The 16,984-nt window shown below is 37.7% G+C and overlaps 1 protein-coding gene and 6 non-coding genes across 8 annotated transcripts; 5 read left to right on the forward strand and 2 right to left on the reverse strand.

The window, feature by feature from the left end:
• Positions 1-207: 207 nt before the first annotated feature.
• On the forward strand, positions 208-9,471 carry ak7a (adenylate kinase 7a). Of its 2 annotated transcripts, none has more exons than XR_008305288.1 (18): positions 208-865; positions 942-1,067; positions 2,380-2,488; positions 2,582-2,676; positions 2,797-2,907; positions 2,993-3,076; positions 4,011-4,099; positions 4,246-4,336; positions 4,423-4,500; positions 4,594-4,743; positions 4,860-4,988; positions 5,108-5,213; positions 6,034-6,162; positions 6,246-6,311; positions 7,184-7,381; positions 8,564-8,784; positions 8,964-9,147; positions 9,274-9,471. XR_008305288.1 is itself a non-coding variant. In XM_026923391.3 (18 exons), exons 1-18 carry the CDS (start codon positions 779-781, stop codon positions 9,307-9,309), a joined length of 2,064 nt encoding a protein of 687 aa, XP_026779192.3. In that variant the 5' UTR covers positions 208-778; the 3' UTR covers positions 9,310-9,470. The 2 variants fall into 2 exon arrangements, 1 of the variants encoding a protein (XP_026779192.3); XM_026923391.3 differs by having other exon boundaries at positions 8,989-9,147; positions 9,274-9,470.
• A 1,604-nt stretch (positions 9,472-11,075) lies between these two features.
• Positions 11,076-11,157, forward strand: trnas-gcu (transfer RNA serine (anticodon GCU)). Its single transcript has one exon. It is a non-coding gene; the product is annotated as a tRNA-Ser (tRNA).
• A 675-nt stretch (positions 11,158-11,832) lies between these two features.
• Positions 11,833-11,914, forward strand: trnas-gcu (transfer RNA serine (anticodon GCU)). Its single transcript has one exon. It is a non-coding gene; the product is annotated as a tRNA-Ser (tRNA).
• Positions 11,915-13,400: 1,486 nt separating this feature from the next.
• On the forward strand, positions 13,401-13,482 carry trnas-gcu (transfer RNA serine (anticodon GCU)). Its single transcript has one exon. It is a non-coding gene; the product is annotated as a tRNA-Ser (tRNA).
• A 1,684-nt stretch (positions 13,483-15,166) lies between these two features.
• On the reverse strand, positions 15,167-15,248 carry trnas-gcu (transfer RNA serine (anticodon GCU)). Its single transcript has one exon. It is a non-coding gene; the product is annotated as a tRNA-Ser (tRNA).
• A 189-nt stretch (positions 15,249-15,437) lies between these two features.
• On the forward strand, positions 15,438-15,519 carry trnas-gcu (transfer RNA serine (anticodon GCU)). Its single transcript has one exon. It is a non-coding gene; the product is annotated as a tRNA-Ser (tRNA).
• A 1,114-nt stretch (positions 15,520-16,633) lies between these two features.
• Positions 16,634-16,715, reverse strand: trnas-gcu (transfer RNA serine (anticodon GCU)). The gene has a single exon. It is a non-coding gene; the product is annotated as a tRNA-Ser (tRNA).
• Between the last annotated feature and the right edge of the window lie 269 nt (positions 16,716-16,984).

Genomic DNA, 16,984 nt, shown 5'->3' on the forward strand with positions numbered 1-16,984 from the left:
ACGTTTCTTCACGCCGTCCATTTTTTACGACCAAAACCATTTGAACACACAACACCTCATGATCACCACCTCTGAACTTGTTTGCACAAAATTCCAAGCAGAACTTGAAGGTAGCAACACTTGAAAATGGGAGTACTATTTCTGTAGTATCTGTGAGTTTAAAGGGAAAAGGTGTCCATAAATGCCAATTTATTTTTTTTTAATGATTTGCTGAGTGTGCATGCATATGTGCGTGTTTTGAACGATTTTTGAAGTATATATTTTTGCAAATATGAATGAGCTGTGAATTTTCAAGCCTTTAATGTATGTATAAATGACTTGCAAATGCAATGTTTATTTTGTAAAATTTATTACTAATATTATGCTATTGTCATATCATAATAATGTTAATTTATACAATCTGAAATCACTTCTGAATTAAAATGTATAATGTAATTATTATTATTATTATTATTATTATTATTATTATTATTATTAAAACAACAAATGGAAAGGGTTATGCTGCCTTCACATGCTCCTCCAATTGTCCTGTTTAAGGCCACCACAATCATTAGCTAGGCAACCTGATATATTTTGGTCTCTACCTATCATTTCTCCCTATTGTAAAAATGTGTATAATTCAATTAACTTTAGATATGAGTCATGGTCTATGGATTAATCGACTAAAAATTAAGCTAAAAACGACAAGTCACTGAACTCACCATTTTCGCTCGTGAAGGAAGCATTAGTTCCGCGTAGCAACCAGTGCGCGAGGCAAACTTGCCTAGCAACTGGAAATATGGCAGACGAGCGGAAACAGTTTCAAAGGACCAAACGGATTTTTATAAACAAAATAGACTCGTACTCGTCAAAACACATCGCTAAGGTAAGATAAGGATTAGTTTAAGTGATTTTTAAGTGAAGTTTTTAGGTGAGAATGTTATTGTCGTATCTTCCCTCAGTATTTGTCCACCTGCGCTGCTGGAGACTCCTGTGAAGAGCCTAGAGCAGGACAGCGCTTTCAGATTGTAGGCACTGTTATCAGTAAAGATGAGAAAAGGAGAAGGTTTGCTCTGGAAGAATACTCGGTAAGTTTTCACAGGAGAAAAACAGTCTGTTCGGAAGATATGGGATGGATTTCAAATACAGTTACGTGCAAAAATTTGGACACCCTTACAGCAACTAAATACAGCAATAACAACAACAAAAAGTTAATGCACAGTTACTTTATATTTGTTGAAATTAAAACACAGAAAAAAGTAATTAAAAATAAATTTGGTTTGTGCAAAAGTCTCAGAACGTATTTAAATCATTAGTTCTTAACTGACTCATGACTTAACTACCTTGCTCAGGTTAAGATTTGTCATTATGAATTGTCAGCTGAGGATCATAATAAATCCTCTGAATACTCAAACCTCATGCTATAACACTTAACAACAATATCTAGATAAGCCAGAGACATTTTAGAAACAATTGCTGTGGACTGATGAGATAAAAATGAACCTCTTTGGCCGTAATCAACAAAGATCTGTTTGGAGAGAAGAAAGGGGCGAACATTTGATGAAATGAAACCTTTGCCAGCTGAAAGAAAGGATTCCAGTAAATATCAGCAAAATTCAGAAAGGATATGTGACATAGTCTGTAAAGAAACTGAAGCGGAAAAGAGATTGGCTTTGACAAAAGGACAGTGATTCAAAATATACCTGAAAATCCACCATCAACTGCTTCAAGAAAGCAAGACCTGAACATCATTGGAAATCATGCTGTGCATGCAAGACAGCCCAAAAATATCTCATAACTAGACGTGTTCTGCAAGGAAGAGTGGGTGAAAATTCCTAAAACAAAAAGCATTTATGCTGTTACTAAGTACTGACGGATTAGTGTGTCCAAACATTCACAAATACCACAATTACTTGCAGAAAAAAATGTAAATTTTTATAATTTTTACAGGCTGAATTGAAACCAGTAGATATTCAAAATGTTTGATGTCATACATCTACTGATTTCACCACAGCCTCAGAAGCCTGATGAAGGACTTTTGTCTGAAATGTTCTGTTTCTCTGGAAATGTGTGTACTCTCTCTCTCTCTCTCTCTCTCTCTCTCTCTCTATATATATATATATATATATATATATATATATATATATTTTTTTTTTTCTGCAAGAGTTTTTAGAACTCATAATGTTAATGTTTGGTGAAGCCACTCTGTCCCTGTGATGTCCCATTAATAATGAAGATAAACTGCTGTATATTTGTAATATATTGATTAATATCTTACTTTTTTGGACTGTCGTGTGACCAGGTATGTGCAGTCTTAGTGATGCTAATCTTGTGCAGGCATGTCACATCCATAACACAGCAGATAACCATTACATCACCCTTCCAACCTGCTCATTTCAGGCCTTAAAACGAGACGAGCTCCTACAACACCTGATGGATTGTGATGTTATTGTGTATAATATCTCAGAAGATGCTGAAGCGATTGATGAAGCAACATGGGCTGTTTCAGGTGACACCTCCGTATTTACAAGGATTTATTAGCACAAGCTAGCTCTGCTTCATGAAGTGTGAAATGTTGGTGTGCTTTTTTTCTTTATCACAGCCCTCCACAGTGAAATTGAACACTTTACATTTCCCAAGATGTTCATTTTGGTGTCAACGTTGATGACCTGGGCAAAGACTAAACCAGCTGATCCTGTAAGAGCTGTCCCCAAAAAATCCACATATTTGGGTGAAGTAACAATTGCTTCTTACATTCTTTTATTACAAGTAACAATTACAATTACAGATTACATTCTTCCTAACTTTACTTCTTAGGATAGTCCTGAAATTCCACTGAAGGAAGAAGACTACACACGGAAGAGGCCACATCCAAACTTCAGAGAACACGCTAGTGCAGAGAAGCTTGTATTGAAGTTGGGGAAAACGGTTAGAAATGAGCCAAATTCATGTTAGAGTTTGTCACAGGTTAAATTGTATGTTAATTTTTGCCTTAAATAATCTTCTCTTTCAGGAAAAGACCAAGCTGCGCACTTACGTTGTCGGTGCAGGGATGCAGTATGGCATGGGAGAAAACATCTTCCACTTTTTCTTTAAGGTATAATAATTTTGGATATGAATATGTTCCTCTTTTCTATTTGGCAGCTCTATTGTAATGTAGCAAAATTATTAGAAAAGAAAAATAATTTTTGGCGGAAAATTTAATTACACACAATTTTCCTCTTAACCCTAAACATCATGGTGGTTTGCAAGTGCGAAACACATCACCAAACTAAAAACACAACAGCAAATCAAAAATTTATTAAGGAAAGTGGCGGGTCCTTATTGAACATCACATGGTCGTCGTTGGTCATTGCTGTGTAAAAAGAATTGCACTTTTTCAGTCTGTTATCTAGCTAGCCTAGCGAAAACGTTTTACTTACTTACAGTGAGGAGTGATTCTTTTTTTTTTTTTTTTTTGCAATCCCTGCTTCTTTTAGCCGTGTTTTCAGCACTCGCATTCTCATATTACTGCTGTGCAAAAGTGACAGCGTATCTAAAATAAAAATAAGCATGAATAGAAGCATCAGTTGATTAATTTAGGATATTTGCTGTAAACTTTCCCCAGCTCTACTTTTTCACGGTCTCTCAGACTGATGTGCAGCAACAGTCATACGATTTTCAATAAGCAACTATGCTTTCTGTTTTGAGTTAATGTTCACGTGTGGTAAATTTGAGCAATCCTTTTTCTGGTCATCTTGTATGGAACAACAAAAGGGAAAGTCACACCAGTTATACAAAATGGTCACCATAATGTGATAGCAGTCAGCTACAGTGATGTTCAGTTCATGTTTATAGATTACAGTAAGTCTGTGTGTGGTATTTTCAGAAAGGATTTTGGGTGAGACAGACTTCCACTACTTCCATTAGTCTTGTAGCTCTGGTGCAAAAACATCTTGTCTGATCGACTAGAAGAAAAGTGTGTAAATATTTCTTTTTTCTGCCAAACTGTTCTTATAATGATATTGATTGCTGCATATGGCTTATCTTAGGCATGCTGGCTTGGTGAGTTGAGCAGCATCCCAATACCAGAGCCAAGCACTAATGTCATTCCTACCATCCATGTCTACGATCTGGCTGGGTTAGTGGAATAAATATAGTTCAAGTTTACTAAAAATATGATTGCATAACACACAAGTGTATGAATGAAGATGTTTTGTACATGTAAATTTTGATCATGTAACACATTCCTGGCTTCCATGTTGACTGAGTAATCTGTGTCTCCAGTGTAGTACAAAACGTCATCGATCGCAGACCCAAAATGCACTACTTAATTGCTGTGGACGACTCCCACAATTCTTTGGAAGAAATTGTAAAGGTACAACCTCTGTACAAGATGTGTCTTCTTAAATGAGCTAGTTTTATCTCTGATTGAATCAGTCACCATTACCCTCCATCCATCAGGCCATTGCAAATGTGCTGGGTTCTGGAGAGGTTCAGAACGTCCCTGATGACAGTGTGCACTTCACAAAGGAACTTACGGTATAACTTTATGGACAAGATTCACATAAGCATGGATTTGTTCAACTGAAACCTGTTCCTGACCATTTTGTATTGTGCTTTCATTTCCCTAAGCGAGCTGATCTAGCTTGCCTAAGTATAGACCTCCTCATTGAGACAGCTTTGCTGAACAGGAGGCTGAACGTGCGCTGGGTGTGTGAATCTGGACTTGTTAAGAACATCGACCATGTTGTGGAGGAGTTCAGACAGAACAGGTGGCTACTAGTAAGTGTATAGCTGTGTGCATTTATTTACACACTTGTATATACGTATACACCACTGTATGGTGAATGACTAATTAACAATGGTGTAGATCATCTGATTAATTGCCTTCTTTTCAGCCAGTCAAGATTTGTCTCCTTGGCCCGCCGGCTGTCGGGAAGAGTTCAGTCGCAGCACAGCTGTGTAAACATTACAAACTCCATTATATTGGTGTCAAGGAGGCGGTTGAGGAGAAAATAAAACATTTGGTAAGCGTGATCTGAAGCTCTTTGCCATTACAACGTGTTTATGTTTTAAAGTGTATTTTTATTTCAGTAATCAGGACTAATGTTAAAGGTCATGCTATATATGTGTACTATTCATGTAGGAGGAAATGCTTCAACAGAGTGAGGAGAATAATGAGACTGAGGAAACTTTACAGGCGACTCAGAAACAGCTCAACACTCTGAAAGATGTTCTTTCCCAGAATCAAGGTCTACTTTTTTTCTCTTTATAGAATAAAGGTTTATTTAAACACTTAAACACTCACATTTAGCCAGCTAAAGACAGGATTTGACCAATCCATGCATGATTATCCACACACAGCGGGTCTCAGACAGAACTAAAAATTCCACCTAAAAGTTTTGTTAACACTGATTTTCTTCGCAATTGCATTCGTATTTTTATAAATGCCAATCACCTGTAAATTACCAAATGTGCCCACGGGACAGTTGATTTACATTTAGCCTACAACACTCACAGCTCACAGAGTATGTGAATACCACATTTAGCAAAAGTAAGCTAGTTAGCTGATATGGACTTAACTATAATGAGAAAGAGATTCTCCTTCACCTTATGACACACCCTGGGATCCTTTACCCAGTCGCTAGGCTTGTGTGTTCTTAAATGCTTTGAGGCACTCTCCAGAAGAGGGAGAGGGATCATGTGTGAGATAAATGTATGTATGGTTTAAGTCTTCTGCCAGTGTAAGTGGAATCAGTAGTTTGGGGGAAAGTACAAAAAGATCACAGTCCATTTTACTGACTTTTATTTGTTCTCTTCTGAAGTAATTTGAGTAATTTTAACAACGTTCAACCTCTAGCTAAGTTTGTGTTGTGCAGTGAAACCAGAAATTCGGTCCCAAATATGGAAAGCACAACGGAAAAATCATGATTTAAATGCTAGAATCGAAAGTAAAAGGATGCTCTGTGTTCATGAAAGGATGCTTCAATATTCTTATCAACTTATATCACATAGGATTTAAATAGAAGGCAATTTGTGTGTGTGTGTGTGTGTGTGTGTGTGTGTGTGTAGGTCAGTCTGAAGACCAGAATATTTTGCGCATCATCAGAGAGAAGCTTCACTCAAAGCCTTGTAGAAATCAGGGGTATGTTTTGGACGGCTACCCCTGTACACACGAGCAAGCTAACAAACTTTTCAATGGTGAGGCACTGAAATACTGAGGCAGTGACATATCATTTATAACTTTCATTTTACATTAGTTTAACGTGTTCGACATGTCTCAGATGAGGAGAAGGAACGGGGGGACTCCAGATCACATTTACTGCCACATGATGAAAAGATAATACCAGGTACATTTTTGACACATCTCGTCACTTTTTAGATTCTTAAAGGAAATAGTCCCCATCACTCCAAATGTACACTCCTGGGCAAAAAAAAAATGGGCCAACAAATCATTGGTCAGGAAATTAGCAAGAATTAAACAAATAGATAAGAGAACTTAGTATGGGATAGCTTTTCCCTTTGATTTCTTTAAATGTTTAAGCCATGTGGCTCTTGATGAGGTGTGTGTAATAATGACTAATCATTTAAGAAAAAAAACATTCCGGAAGATATTTTAGGAAAATTTTGTACACCCAGACGTGTGTGTACATCAAGCATTTTAATCATTATCATGATTTTACCTTTGCGTACAAGAAGACTATATAAGTTCACTGCAGCAAAGGTAAACGAGCACATGGTGGCACGGGAGGTCTCAGGAGTGCATTTTTATAATGATTTGTTGTTAAGACCATTAAAAGCTTAGTATTTGCCATTTTGGGCTTGCCTTTTTTTTGCCCAAGAGTGTAGTTGAAGTTGAAATATCACAGCTTTATCTATGACGTTTGTAATTTGCTGTTTTCTTCTTAGGTGTTGTACTCGAGCCACAAGGCTAATGTATCTAAAATGTAATGAAAGCTTATAGCCTCCAGCTTAGCACTGTGCAAACTGCATTTCTCACACATCGAGAAATTGGACACTATAAGATTCCCTTACTTGTGAGCTACATTAGCCTTATTGTGCCAGTGAAAACATGAGAAACTGCACTCTTTCTTTAAGTTTGTGATACATCAACAATATAAGTAAAATATCAAAGCTTTATTTAAAAATAGCCAACTAAATATATCCTGCTGTTGCAAATACTTTAAGCATTGCAAGTGTGTTTGCCATTTTTTCCTCACAGAGTACGTCTTTTCACTTGATGCCACTGATGAGTTTCTTAAAGAGCGAGCCCGGAACCTTCCACAGTCCGTAGCAGAGGAGATGCATTACACCCAGGACGAGTTCCTGCAGCGACTGTCCATGTTCAGGGATGCAAACACGGAGGAAGAAACAGTGCTCGACTATTTCGATGAGTTGGAGATACACCCTGAACACATTGGTGAGGATATTATCCGAGGATATCAGAGTAACAGACATATTAACCTGTGATATCAGAGTAACAGATGTAGCAATGAAACCTGTGATATTCTTGGAAAACCGTATCATGACGTGATATGTATGATATATAGTCATATCATCCAGCCCTAACTTGACTTATGTTGTATACTGACAAGTTATATGAAACACTTTTTGATTTCTATTTATTTTTATAGCATAGTGCTGTTGAATTCTCGAATATGATTGGTCAGAAGGTGTTGATTAATTTTCTGCATCAGTAGCTCTGACAGTTCTGACTGCTAGGAAAGTCACAGGTATATATTAATGCGCTCCTTCTAATACGTTATCGTTTCTACAGTAACAGCTAATTCACAGGGACATGGTGGCCGCTCCATGTAATCGGACTTATAATAAACAGATTAAAAAATTTATAATCATTGATGTAATGAAAATTTCTGTAGACATTTACATCAACAGTTGTGGAAGGAGTCTCCAGTGTCAGTGCTTTTTAAAAGTCAGTTTCAGAGGACTTGCTTTGCATTTTCTTGGTAACTTGACGGTCTGCATTTTTTGTCTTTGTAACTTCAAGATAGAGGAAAGAAAGAGAGGCTGCTATAGCTCAAGTGATAACAGGATTATAGACATTCCACAACATAACATGTAACTATAAACAGATACAAAGGTATGATATGTCATTCTTTAATTGATAAAAAATGTAATTGTTGGCAAATTGCTGTAGTAAAGGGAATAAAACAATTTGCAGTAATTGGAAAATAGTCAACATCTCGGTGGTAACAGTAACTACACTTCGCTTCCACCTGCATCACACCATTCCATCACTGATTATTGAACAGCACAAATGTTTATTCTTTACATATAGCACTTTTAACAACAGATGTCATAAATCCAAAGGCAACAACAGCAAAGAAAAAACTCCCTAAAAACTTGAGAAAGCTGAGACTCAAAATGACAAACCTAAGCTGCTCTGGTTGACAGCAGATAATGGAATGAAAATAGGAAGAATAAAGTATAGAGTGTGTGTACAGTGAGAGTAACAGAGAAACAGAGAATCCCTAAGGCATGAGAAGTCTATTAGAAAACAGTAATAAAAAAAAATAAGAACATTAACGTTACGAAGAGCCGAAAGTCCTGCAGGGATTGACAGTAAGTGTTGAATCCTCAGAGATCGACAGCGTGAATGACCCTGAAAATGAAGCTGTGATTAAGAAAATAATCGAGGTGGTGGGAGGGCCGAGGAACTACGGCCCCACACCTGAGGAACAAGAGGAGGAGGAGAGGAAACAAGCTGTGGAGAAGCAGCAGCGCCTCATGCAGGACACAGCCGAGCGTGCGCTCAGAGAGGCTGAGGAGGAGACCAGGATGACTGCTCTGCTGGAGGAATGGGTAATACACACACTGCTATGATTGAAGAGACCATTAGCCTAGCACAGTGGAAGTAGTTACATATCTATGGTGTGTTAGAAGAATTTTAGCTTTAAGCAGATAAAATTAGTGGCAACATACATGTATATTTAAATACACAACAAAATAGAGGTTAACATCTGTTCGTAATGTCCATGCAGGCTGAAGCCATTGTGTCCCTTTTAGAACAGGAACAGGATGGAGGTGAAAAAGCAGGAGCATGAGTTACTGGAGGCACGCTCACTTCCACTGAGACACTACCTGATGAAGTATGTCATGCCGACTCTCAGAGACGGGCTTGTGGCGTGCTGCCAAGTGAAGCCTGATGATCCCATCGACTTTCTGGTACTTCTGGACTTTTTTCTTTCCCCCTTTGTTAAACATTTATATATTTCTAGAATGTACCATATTATTAGTAGCTACTCATGCTTCATTGTGAAGTGTATGTGTGTGTGTGTGTGTGTGTTTTAGGCTGAATATCTTTTAAGAAACAACACAGAAGACTAGTCTGCCCTTCACTGGACCTCCACTGTTTTAATTTAATTTACCTCAATTTAAGAACACAGTTTCTTTATTTTAATTCAACACAGCTCAGTTTAACGCAACTCAATTTCTTTTTCTTTGCAGAAATAAATTTAAACTTTGTCCCAAATTGTGTACTTTGCATAATTTTTAGCACAAGTAGCATGTCTACACTGGGAAATTTAATGAAAACTAGTGCATTTTTAGCTCTGCGATGGACTGGCAACCTATCTAGGTGTATTCCCACCACACACCAGTGTTCCTGGACTCCAGGATAAAGCATTTACTGAAAGTGAGTGAGTGAATGAGTAGTGCACTTTTAAAAACTTAACGATGTATTTACTATATAATTACTAAAACATTAAGTGTGGAATTTGGGATACTTTTTGTCCTCAGTGGTAGTCTCATGTTTTTGTTTTTTTTTTAATGGCTGAAGCACCAAGCAAGAAATATAATTTCTCATTTCTCCTCAGTGAAAGATGTTAGTGTTTGATTTGAGATGTTCTGACCCAATAAAATATAGTGGGTAGTGTACTCACTACACTCGCATCACTTCACACATTTACACTGTTTAGACCTGTGGTTCTCATTGTGATGTCCGGGGACCCCAGGGCTGCATGAAGCATTTTATTTATTTATTTAATTACAGCAGTAGAAATCACAACCCACCATTATCAAATTTATTATATTTAATATTGTTCTGTATTATAGTTTGATAGTAGTCTGGTCACTTGAATTAAATGGGTTTAATCCAAACTTTAACTCAGGTTTATTTAATAAACTCAGGTTTATTTATTAGAGCTCTATGGCTCTAACAAATAAACAAACTATTATTCTACGCATATAATGCATGCTTATGAGATAAATCTATACAAATTGGGTTGTCAGTGTAAAGAACAAAGAAGAGTGAAATAAAAATTAGAGTGAAGTAAAGTAGAGAAATGTTACAGTGCAAATAGACAACAGGATACAAGATGTCAAAAACACTGTGCATGTGCACCCAGTACAATAACATGAAAAATACAACACAAGACGACTAACGTTACACAGCTACAGGCCTGGCAGTGTGGAACCTACAGTACATGCAGTAACTAACTGCAGTGTGTGATGGGTAAAGTGTTATCACAACCAGCAGAACAGACGTAACTGTCCAAGTGTAACACCCCCTAAGTGTTATGAGTGAAGTGTCTATAGTGCTCATCCTGGCCAGTGAATAATGACATGATCTATGAATATGAATATGGTATGCTAATGAATGGGATATGATGTGGATATTATAAGATGTATAACTTGAGTCTCCAGGTTTAATCTTATTAGAATCGCTGAGACTTTAAGCAGTAGTTGATCTAAATAAATGGAAAATTATGTTGCACTTCACTATTTGGTGTAAAAACAAACAAACAAACAAACAAACAAACAAACAGGTTTTAGACCTTCAGTCACCTTTTTATTCACTTTTTTTCTCTATTCTGTAAATGTCAGCCGCACTGAATGTTTTCCTACCGTATTTATCTATTTCATACCGACACATAAAAATCAATCTTGATTCTTCTACGCCTCTTGATGGTGATGTGCGTCATAAACATTTGGGCCACAGCAGCGATTTAAATCACCGAAGAAGAAGAAGAAGACGAAGCAGAAGAAGAACGAGACGCTTCTTGCGTCATTATTTTCCACCTAAGGACTAAAGACTGCCGAACTTGTCACAGAGTTTACTTTAGTGTTTATTTTAGCAGGTATAGACACAACACGACGAGGTGGCCGAGTGGTTAAGGCGATGGACTGCTAATCCATTGTGCTCTGCACGCGTGGGTTCGAATCCCATCCTCGTCGTCAACATTATTTTAATCACAACTTCCGGCTTTAATACTCTCACTGCCTAATAGTGATGATCCACATGCCCATGATACCGATGTTTATCACTCATAAAGTGCAGAGTGCTTCTGGAGAGCCACTGCTACTGCTATAAGGTGGACTAAGATTCGAAAAATAAATGAATCACAGACACTTTAACATTTCATTACTTTTCAGTACAGATTTTCTCAATTGAAAAAAAAAAAAAAAAAAACTTAGCCATGCAGCAGTAGTAGTACTAGTACACCACTAGTGCTCTTCCTATACTAGTACCCTAGTACTTCTCCTCCACTCCTATACTAGTACACTAGTGCTGCTTTTATATTCATATACTAGTTCCCTAATACTTCTTCCATACTACTATACTAGTATCCTAGTACTGGTCCTATACTAGTACACTAGTTCTTCACAAACACACACATACCTCGTCCCCATGCGTCTAATGCGTATACACCTGAGGGACATTGCTACTAAGAAAGAGTAAAAACAAATGAAACAAAAAGCTGACTGAATCACAGATACTGAAAGTATTAAAATGTCAAAGTATCGGCGATTCAGTCAATTTTTTGTTTCATTTTTTTCGGTCCTCCTTAAATCGCTGCTGCTGTAGTAATATCTCCCCAGCAGGTGGCGAGAGAGTATCATAGACATGAGGACGAGGTGGCCGAGTGGTTAAGGCGATGGACTGCTAATCCATTGTGCTCTGCACGCGTGGGTTCGAATCCCATCCTCGTCGGAAACACGTTTTAAAATTACATCACCACTTCCACAGCTTTCCTACTCACATTACATGAGAATATCAGACTTCACAAAGCTGCCCTCAGATCGCAGCAATCTGAGAAATCAGTGTTAATAATTGCTTTCTGGGTTAATCAACTGTTAATCAGTATCTCAGTAGCCTATGATACTGATGTTGATCACTCATACAGTGCAAAGTGCTTTCCCCACACATCTCATTAGCATGTAGTGATGTCCACTAAACTCGCAGCAAAGCTGAAAGTGGTCTGGTGTTCAGTTAGGATGTAATGTTGCACGAGTTTGTTCACGGTTAAGCATTAAGAATAAAGCCGGAAGTTGCAATGGGACCTTTAAAACATCGCTTCCGGTGAGAATGGGATTCAAATTAAGGTGACATTACGTGGAACCGATGCACGCATCTGAATTAAGTAAATTCATGAGGCTTTTTTTTTTTTTTTTTTTCAGTGCGCAGTTATCAGTTTGTGTCTGATTCAGTATATTAGTTTATTTGATGCAGTATATCAGTTTGTTTGATGCAGTATGTCAGTATTTGTCTGATTCAGTATATCAGTTTGATTAATTCAGTATATCAGTTTGTTTGATGCAGTATATCAGCATATGTCTGATTCAGTATATCAGTTTATTTGATGCAGTATATCAGTTTGTTTGATTCAGTATATCAGTTTGTTTGATTCAGTATATCAGTTTGTGTCTGATGTAGTTTATCAGTTTGGGTTTGATGCAGTATATCAGTTTGTTTGATTCAGTATATTAGTTTGTGTCTGATGTAGTTTATCAGTTTGGGTTTGATGCAGTATATTCTCTTTTCCATCATAATTAGCAAACGGTCTGCATACAATGTAGTTGAGAAGTAAAATACGAACTTATGTGTGCTTTCTTGGTTTACTTTTAATTGCTCAGAGAAATGCGTAAAGTTATTAAAACATGGTTTCTGAGACTCAAATCCAGGCAAACAGAGCATAATAGAGTAGAAGGAGTTTAATTAGGTGAGCTACTACTGCCCATAAGGGCAGAGGAAAAAAAACAAAAAACAAAGGAAAAATCTAAAATGATCCACAGGATCTGAATTCAGAAACACCAACACTGTCAGCTTGTCTCAGAGCATTCATTCATTCATCTAACTTCAGTAACTGCTTTAAACTGCTCAGGGTTGCAGGAGATCTACAGCTTATTCCTGGGTATACTGGGAACACCCTGGTTGGGATTCCAGTTCAGCACATGGCACCATGCAAACACATTTGCATCTAGGGGCAATTTAGAAAGTATGAAGTATTTTCATTGCACACTGATTTCTGAGATTCAGGCAGAGAACCACAACAATAAGTGTTCATCCAGCACAGCTTAATGTAGTGTGGTATTCATTTGGGGTGTAATGTAGCATGAGTTTGTTCACATTTAGCTATTGCACGTAGGAAAGACAGAAGTCTCCCCAGCAGGAGGCGAGAGAGTATCATAAGCATGAGGACGAGGTGGCCGAGTGGTTAAGGCGATGGACTGCTAATCCATTGTGCTCTGCACGCGTGGGTTCGAATCCCATCCTCGTTGAAAGCCTTTGCCTAAAAGGGAACAAACTCGTACTATGTTCTTACATTAAGCTCCACCGCACAAATTCGGATTGCTGTAGTTCTCTACCTGAATGGGAGAAATCTGATTTCTGTGAAATCAGTGTTTAATGACTTTTTTTTCTTAATAGAAATTTAAAACATGTGACCAACTTAAGATGATGAGAAATTACACACATACACAGTATAATCAGTTTGTTTGATGCAGTATATCAGTTTGTTTGATGCAGTATGTCAGTATAAGGTGGCTGAGTGGTTAAGGCAATGGACTGCTACGCCATTGTGCTCTGCCTGTATGGGTTTGAATCCCATCCTCATTGGAAATTGCACGTTGACAACTCCACAACTCACAACTTCTATAGTTGAATCTGAGTAATTGTAATGAATATACATGAATCTGAGTAATTGTAATGGCTGTTTGGATTTGAAAAAGTGGCATAGGATGCAGCAGTTAGTGTTGATACCTCCCAGCTATAGCAAGGGTCCCCTTATCCATCCTGAGCATGGGTTAATATCTGTCTGGAGTTGTGCATGTTCTCCCTTTGTCTGTGAGTTTCCTCCCAGGTTTTTCAACTCCTCAAAGTTTAAGGGACAACGAGTGATACACCCAAACACACACACAGCCCAATGGACTGTTGCAGTGAGTGACTATCTTTTTACGTGCCGTTTTTATTATTTTATTGTTATTGTTTTTCTATTTCTATTATTGCTATTTCTATAAAAAGCTAATTGAATTGCATTGTATTGAATTGACTGCGTGTGTGTTTTACTGCAGATTCTCACCATCTGTGAGTTGGAGAAGATGTGGTAATGTTATATCCTATTTTATTAAAGAATTTTCACTGGACACCAATTCCTCAGATTCATGCAGAGAACCACAGCATGTAAGTATGAATTTTTACACTTAGGAAAGAGAATGGGATGCATGCAGTGTAAGTGGGCCATGCAATCTGAGCTTGTCCAACAGGCAGTCAAAAGTTTGCAAATCAGTTTTACAGTTTAATGTATGTCACTTTCAAATACAAACATGCCCCATAGTATACTCCCAGTCCCAGCACTGATTGCCAGGTTTCTGTGCAAGGCATCAGAAATGCAAATGCAAAGGGAATTGCGATTGCATTTGAATTTTGGCAGGGTCCATACACAATGCCAAGGAAGTGAAATAGCAAACGTTAATTGCTATTGCTATTTCAGTCTGACAAGGTTATAACTCATAAGACTCATGGGAAATGCAACTGCAAATGGATTTTGCTTTTCCATTTCAAATTTGGCAGACATTGCGTGCACAAATAGGAAATGCAACTGCAAATGCAATTTGTAATTGCTTTTGAAATTTGTCTGGAAAATACTTCCATAATTTAATTAGCTTTATTAACATGATATTTTAGATACTGCACTTCCGAAGCAGTTGTTATTATTTATAATATATTAAAAAAATAAGTGAACATAATAGGATTCTTAAGTGTGAATGAAAAAATATGTGGTGTATTTATAGTATAATCCATAACTAATATTGTTGAGACTCTGGTGGTTAATTACAAATGTTTCACAGGCGTTGATAAATCTATCAGGTAGGGTACTTAGTACAAGCATGAATTCAGGACAGAGCCATGCTGAAACACCACCCACCTTCAACTGAGTGTGTGCTTGGTTTAAAACATGGCTCCCGACGAGGATGGGATTCGAACCCACGCGTGCAGAGCACAATGGATTAGCAGTCCATCGCCTTAACCACTCGGCCACCTCGTCCTGCGAAACAAGCCCTGTTGCTTTCTTTAGTTGTGTCTATTATTACCAGAGCTAAGTAATTGTTTTGGGAAATTTGTATTTCTTTTTTTTACTCTTTCGGGCCACCTTAAAACGCTGCTGAAGGAGCAATGTCTTGCCAGTAGATGGCGATATTTACTAGACTCCACGAGTGAGACATGCTGGCATGAGGACGAGGTGGCCGAGTGGTTAAGGCGATGGACTGCTAATCCATTGTGCTCTGCACGCGTGGGTTCGAATCCCATCCTCGTCGACAAAACCGTTTTAATCACAACTTCCGGCTTTAACACTCTCATTGCCTAAAAGTGAACAAACTCATACTACGTTCTTACATTAAGCTCCACTGCACAAATTCGGATTGCTGTGGTTCTCTACCTGAATGCGAGAAATCTGATTTCTATGAAATCAGTGTTTAATGATTTTTTTTTTCTTAGAAATGCACAACAACTGATCAATTTATAGATTATGAGAAATTACACACATACACTCACAAGACATTCAGATGCCATCTGATATCACTGTAGTATATGTCACATAAACTTAGGGTTCTCTGAGGTTAGAAAAAAAAGAAAAATCTACGATATGTTGTTGATCACCCATAAAATGCAAAGTGCTTTCCCCACACAGCTTTTTTTTAGTGCATGCATGAAAAAGCATAATGTTCTTAAAAGAATTAAATGTTCTTAAATGTTTTTTATTCTCGCTTTTTTCATTCACACTTAAGAATCCAATTATGTTAGCTTGTTTTGTTAATATATAATAAATAGCAATAATTGCTTCAGAATTGCAGTATCTAAAATATCATGTTAACAAAGCTAATTAAATGGTAATATTGATTTGCAAACTTTTGATTGCTTGTTAGATTCTCTTGTACACTGAAGCTCAGATTGCTGTGGTGTTTAGTCACTGTCAGCACAGCATGTGCAATTTACACTGCATTCAACCCATTCACTTTACTAAGTGTACAAATTTGTACTGCATTACATCCTAGTTGAATTCCAGTCTATATCAAGCAGCTTAATGTACGCATTGTCCCTCAGACTTGGAGTTGAAAAAGTTGGGAGGAAAACCACACAGAGGGGACAACATGCAGAACTCCACACAGACAGTAATCCAAGCTCAGGATCGACCCTGAGTGGAGCTGTGAAGCATCAAAGCTGAGTCCTGTGCCACTAAATGTCACTTTTTCAAAACAGCCTTTTACCTGACAAAATGGCCATTACAATGACTCAGATTCACGCAGAGAACCACAGCAAGCCAAGTTTATGCAGTATATATTTTATACCCTGGAATTCAACTGTATGTAATTTAATACAAGTTGACACACTTAGGAAAGCCAGAAGTTGTGACCTTTAAAACGAGGCTTTCGACGAGGATGGGATTCGAACCCACGCGTGCAGAGCACAATGGATTAGCAGTCCATCGCCTTAACCACTCGGCCACCTCGTCCTGCAGGAGGCGCTCATGGGGTCTAGTAAATATCGCCATCTCCTGGAGCGACATTGATACTTCAGCAGCGTTTTAAGGTGGACTAAAAGAATCGAAAAATAAATGAATCACAGATACTTTAACATTTTAGTACTTTTCAGTACAGATTTTCTCAATTAAAAAATAAAAACTTAGCCTTGCAGCAGTAGTAGTACCAGTACCCTAATGCTGCCCCCATACTAGTATTCTAATATTTCTATACTACTACAGTATATTAGTACTCTAGTACT

Source organism: Pangasianodon hypophthalmus, chromosome 19, assembly GCF_027358585.1.
Source record: "Pangasianodon hypophthalmus isolate fPanHyp1 chromosome 19, fPanHyp1.pri, whole genome shotgun sequence".
NCBI lineage: Eukaryota > Metazoa > Chordata > Actinopteri > Siluriformes > Pangasiidae > Pangasianodon > Pangasianodon hypophthalmus.